The sequence below is a fragment of the Drosophila virilis genome, chromosome 4, assembly GCF_030788295.1.
Source record: "Drosophila virilis strain 15010-1051.87 chromosome 4, Dvir_AGI_RSII-ME, whole genome shotgun sequence".
NCBI lineage: Eukaryota > Metazoa > Arthropoda > Insecta > Diptera > Drosophilidae > Drosophila > Drosophila virilis.
In genome coordinates, this window is record NC_091546.1 from 2,395,959 (window position 1) to 2,402,186 (window position 6,228).

General features: G+C 45.2%; 1 protein-coding gene across 1 annotated transcript; it reads left to right on the forward strand.

The window, feature by feature from the left end:
* The first annotated feature begins 329 nt into the window (after positions 1-329).
* On the forward strand, positions 330-1,720 carry slp1 (sloppy paired 1). Its single transcript, XM_002059227.4, has one exon. The coding sequence runs from the start codon at positions 439-441 to the stop codon at positions 1,468-1,470; it is 1,032 nt and encodes a 343-aa protein (XP_002059263.1). The 5' UTR covers positions 330-438; the 3' UTR covers positions 1,471-1,720.
* Positions 1,721-6,228: the final 4,508 nt, after the last annotated feature.

The window sequence follows — 6,228 nt, forward strand, 5'->3', positions numbered from 1 at the left end:
TGCAAATAAACATCCACAAGTTCCAAAACAAACGGCAGCCAGCACCAAAAACAAACAGCCCAGTGTGTGTGTGTGTGTGTGTGTGCGAGAGTGTGCGTGTGTGCGTGTGTGTGGATGGCAAGTGGAACAAAATGGTCAGCCAAACCGGTTTGAGCGAGAGGCGGAGTCAATGCTGTGCTGTCTACCTAGCCTGTGCGCGCTCTCTGAGCGCGTGCGTGCGTGTGTGTGTGTGTGTGTGTGCGTGTGAGACGCGCTCACTGCAGCGTGCGCATGTGTGCGTGAGACGCGCTCAGTGCAGCGCTGCGTATAAATAGCGCGCCGCGCTGGCTTAGAGAGTCAGTATTGAGCGACGCCTCGCAACGTGCACAACGCCACAAACAGTTAGAAACGTGTGTTTCGTAACATAGCAGTAAAATTGTTGATAAATCTTTTGCAAATATGGTGAAAAGTGTCTGCAAAATGGAATTCAAGAGCAATTTCTCCATCGATGCCATTTTGGCCAAAAAACCAAGCAATGCAGCCGTGATCAAGCACGAGCCAATGCCACATCAAACACACCCTTATCATCCGCATCCGTATGCCAACTCTGACGGTGAACTGTCCGCCTCTGAAGACTTTGATAGCCCCTCGAGGACCAGCACGCCGATGAGCAGCGCCGCCGAATCGCTGTCATCGCAGCACAATGACAAGCTGGATGTGGAGGAATTCGATGATGAGGACATCGAGCTCGACGGCGAGGAGGACAGCGATGGCAGCAGCGAGCATACGGGCAATCCCAGCAAGAAGCAGAAGCTCAGCGCCGGCAGCAATGATAACAAGAAGCCGCCGTACAGCTACAATGCGCTCATCATGATGGCCATACAGGACAGCGCCGAGCAGAGACTCACATTGAATGGCATCTATCAGTATCTGATCAATCGGTTTCCGTACTTCAAGGCGAACAAGCGCGGCTGGCAGAACTCCATACGCCACAATCTGAGCCTGAACAAGTGCTTTACCAAAATACCGCGCAGCTATGATGATCCCGGCAAGGGCAACTACTGGATTCTGGACCCCTCCGCCGAGGAGGTCTTCATTGGCGAGACCACCGGCAAGCTGCGCCGCAAGAATCCCGGCGCCAGTCGCACCCGTCTCGCCGCCTACCGTCAGGCCATCTTCTCGCCCATGCTCGCCGGCGGCTATGGTGCTCCGGCGGGCTATGGCTATCCGGGCATGCCTTTTGCGGGCGCCGCAGCCGCTGCCGCCGCCGCAGCACTGTATCAGCGCATGAATCCGGCTGCCTATCAGGCGGCTGCTGCGGCTGCTGCTGCTGCGGCTGCCTATGGACAGCCACAGCTGCAGTATCCATCAGCCGCTGGACCGCCGCCGCCGCCGCCACCTGCCGCCGCCCATCCCCAGCTGCAGGGTTATCCGATGAACGCCGAGCTGTTCCAGCGCATGCAGTTCTTTGGCAAGTTTCCGGCCAGCTAAGGCGCCCGGCGCATTTGCCACGCCCAGCGTTTTGGTTTAATGGGACAAGGCTTTGGTTAAGCCGCCGCCGCCGCCGTCGTTGTCAACAGCAAGAAGCCGCACACACACACACACACAATCCCCTTTGACGTCTGAATGTTGCATTTAGCAGGAGCCAACAAATTTGTTTGTGTCCAGCGCCGGCCTGGACAGCCGGTTAGCTTTCTGGCTAGCATTTGAGTAGCAGCGCCCCAGGCTAAAAAAAAACAAATACAATTCAAATACAGCTGCTCCGCCGCCCAGCACTCGGCACGGCGGCTTGTAGTTTGGCTACATTAGAAATAAATTAAAAAAAAAACAAACATATTTATTAAATACTCTTAAAAAAATAAAAAACATTTTAAATGAACAAAAAACTTGATATCGTTTAATTTTTATATAAATTATTTGAATTTTCAGAAAGTTTTAAAACATTTTCAGCTATATTTGGCAGTTCTTAACTTGTTTCAAGCGATCTTAATTTATTTCAAGCTAAGTTTTAATACTATTTAGCTGTCTTTGATTTATGTTTGGCTACATTTTCTTGTTTCTAGCTATTTTCTAGCAATTTTATCTACTTTTAGCTACTTTAAGCAGTTCTTAACATTTTCCTGACTTATTTCGAGCTGCTTTTGCTTCTTTTAAGCTTCTCTCTTGGAACTTTGGCCGCTTTTAGTCACTTGCCGCTAGTTTTAGCTTTGAAATGAATTGTTTTTTTCATATCTAGCTGCCTTGGCTCAGCTATTAGCTGCCTTTTTAGCTGCTTTTAGCTGCCTGATGACTTAATTAGTGGGCAAACATGAGATTTGTTTGAAGCTGCGCGCCGAGAGAGAAAAGGGGCGATCAGTTAAGGTGTTGTTGTTGTTGTTGTCGTGTTGTTGTCTCAATTTCTTGGCTCTTTACATGCCCAGTGACAACTCCAGCTGTGCCCCGCACCGCAGGTAACCCAACTAGCCCGAACCCTGCACGGAGGACTCCTTGCCGGGGTCCAGTTCCAGCCAGGCCATTGTCTCAGCCAGCACACGTCTATTTGCCTACACACACACACACACACACACACACACACACACACATGTGTGTGTGTAAATACAACAATTTTTCTTAACTTTTGTTATACAATTTTTCAACTAATATGCCCTGGGTAAAAGTGAAAGATGAGAACCCTAGCAAAAAGGGCACCGACAATGCCAAGCGGGGCCACTTTTTTCACTGTCTCTCTCTCTCTCTCTCACTCTCTCTCACTCTCTCTCTCGCTCTCTAGCGCTGGCGAAGGCGTTGTTGAAATTTCTCAAACTGTTTTGTTCTGTGCCCAAAATGTTGATGTCTTCATTTTCGAATATTCCAAAATTTACAGAGCTAAAAATTGTGCGGCAGCAGCGCTTTGATCACTTGTGATCACAGCTGTGTCTGTGTGTGTGTTTGTGTGTGTGTGTTAAGTGCGCAACATGTGAGAAAAACGGAGCATCAACATCATCAGAACAAACATCATCATCATTATCATTGTCATTAACATTATCATTGTCATTATCATGCTCATCGCTGGCATCAACAAGTTCTTCTTCTAACAAGGCTCGCTCATATCATAAATACTGCGCTTTTCTCTCACTCTCCCCATCTCTGCCTCTCTCTCTCTCTCTCATTGTCGCTCTCTCTCTCTCTCTCTCGCTCGCTCATCGATTTGTTTGAGAAAATGATAATTAATATCATCGTTAGTCAGTTGCGTGCGAGTGAGCGTCGGTTTCGGTAGCAATTATCATACTCGTATTTTCATCTGCTTCATTTTCATCCATTTTCCTTCTTTCATTTTCAATAATTGTAAATTATTGTTGGACTCTGTGTCTGTTTTGGGTTTTGTTTGTGGGTAAATCATGTTATTGAAACGATTAGCTGGCAGTTTTATTGGGTGCCAAGCACCACTGGCTGCCTGTCAAGAGTGAGGGTATGTTGAGGAGGTGGATGGGTGGGAGGGGGGGGATTAATGGGCACAGTTGTTATAAGCCTGAAGTCAGTTTAACAGTTGGTGTGTTTTGGTTAATTGAAAATCGAGTCTAAAGTATTTCAAATCTTTACATTTTAAGAAAGTCAACAGTACTTAGTTGCCAGAACTAATACGCGAGAAATCGCTGGCTCAAACTCTGCAAGAATTATTATTACAATTATTATTACAATACATATTTAAAATTTATATTCCGCTTAAGCTTTTCAATATACATTCTATATTGAATTCTAATTAATCGGTCGCAATATCCGTGCATTAATCCAAACGCGCCTTTTGTTCATTTCAAACCGAATGTTTTCATTTGTATGCGAATATTTGGGGCTTAGGCAAGGCTCAAAAACACATGCAAGAGTTAAGGTCGGGCCCACGCATAAGTCCCATATGCCATCCAATATTTTGCATATAGAAGCCAAGCTTAGCCGGGCGACTTAAGATCTGTTGAGAAACGGTTGGGAACTGGAAAACAGGGAACGAGGCATTGTTTGATTGGGCAGTTGCCCAGCTTAAGTAGCCGCTTGTTATTGAAATAGTTTTGGATGAGCGCATTATATACTTAACACATTTCGGCAATTTGTTGGACGGGAGCACGAGATTTGCTGATTGAATCCACTTACCTAAGCCAAGGGAACTCGGCTTTAGACTCCGACTCAATCTCGAACTGGTCGTAAGTCGCTAAAGCATGCTTTTGTTTGCCCAGCGATCTGCATTCTAGAATTATTGCCAGTAGCTGCTAGATGGGATTTCTTTTAACTGTATCACACGGACTCCGGCGATCCCTCGGCGGCAGCACGCGTGGACTTGTTGTGCTTAACCAGTTTCGAGTTTGAGAATTGGCTTAAGTGCTCGACATGCAATTTACAAAGATAACAAGCTGCGGCAGCCGAAAAACGGATCTGCCTTACTTATCTTATTACCCGGGTTAAGTGCACGGATTACGTGGTCGAAAGAGCAGCTAGGAGCAGCAAGAAACAGCACCGGGCTCTCGGCTCGGTCTGCACAAGCTGATTACCTTTCGGCTTTGTCTCTTCTACCTCACCCGGAGGGCTGCGTGTGCCGTTTGTTACACTTCTTGTGCATTTAGTCTGCCCCAGAGCAGGACTAAGCCCAGTTTCATTAATGATTCAAGCCCATCCAACCAGTTCAAAGGTATCTCTCTCCCTCTCTCTCTCCCTCTCCCTTTATCGTATATATAAATATTTTATATATATTGTATATAGATCGGTTAGTTGTTCTTTGAGGCTTAACCCGACGCGTTGAGGTTTTAGCTGCTTTTTGTCTCTAGCAGGGATTGAGTTCTCGAGGTGATGAATAGACAAACGCTGTAAGTAGATAGTAGATAAGTTCAGGGTAGACAACTTACTGCAGGCTGAGTGTGGAAGATGCGTGGAAAGTAGAAAACAAGATGTTGGGGAACAAGATATGTGATTAAATGGGAGGAATTTTAAATCCAAATTTCGGATAATACTCAACGAAATTCAAATAGAGTAAAACAAATTAATCAAATGAAAGAACCGAAGAGGTAGAAATGAATTTGAGCCGCAACTTTGTGTTTAGCATGCTGACGCTTTGTTGATGAAATCGAACCAGCGACTTCTAGCTTGCTAGTTCGACGCAAGCGAACTTCTGGCGTTTAAGGGCTGCGTTGCTCTTGAACAAAGATCGGTGCGATATAAAGTTATAGATAGATAGATATAAAGAGGTAGATATAAAATCGCGTGTCTCGAATCTGATTGTTAACTCTTGCAGCTGGAGGAAGCATCTGCAATTTCTGACATCGGAGTTCATGTGGCAAGTTGACAGGCGCATTGCGACTGTGTCGTCTTGTCAACCCGCCTGAACTCACTTCCGTTTCTCTTGGGGCTCAATCGAGCGGGTCCAGTCATCGTATGTGTATGAGTGTGCGACTTCAAGTGCATTCATTATTCATACTCATTCATAATTTCTTTTAATTGTGCGCGTATTTTCTTGATCAAAAGTATTTCTTATACAGCCAACAATAAGCCGGCAGCAGCTAAATACTATTCATTCACATTCACTATATGTAGTACATTTATTTATTATTCTGAATTGGTTCCGTTGAGAGGTCGCGCAACAGTGTCAGAGTCCGAGTCCGAGGCCCAGTCTGATTCTCGGTAGTGCCCCCGCGCTCGCCACGATGTGCGGCGCGTAAATTAACTTAATTGAAATTCGGGTCAACAGAGAGGCCAAGATAATGAAAGAAACTAATTAGAGAGCAACTCTCGTCACTCGCCTAGACTCTAGATATATAGATATGCCCAGCCGTCAACTGGCCACCTACCCACATGCAGGCGGTTTGTTGTGTATCGCTACAAAATATTAATACCCTGTAACCAATCGAAATGGGCGAGAAGGGTATGCTGTTTTTGTACCTATGTAGTATAGAGCCAGTAGAAAACATCTTCCAAATCAAAAACTAAAGCTGGAGAAATTGTTATATTCATTCGCCTATACCAAGAGAAACTCTCTCTTCATTGCCAATAACTCGAGGATTATAGTAGATAGCTATATTATATCTTTTATAACGGTGCTTCGTAGCATATATAAAGGCTAAGAGCATTTCACTTATTGGATATCTCCTCCTACTAAAACAAGAATTAAACTTAACCTCAACATATGCCATATTTAGGCCCTGAATACTTCATAAAGATCGGACTATAAGAACCGAAGTTACTCAAGAATACATTTCTGATTTATAGTCTTTGGCTTTGGTATGCCCAAAC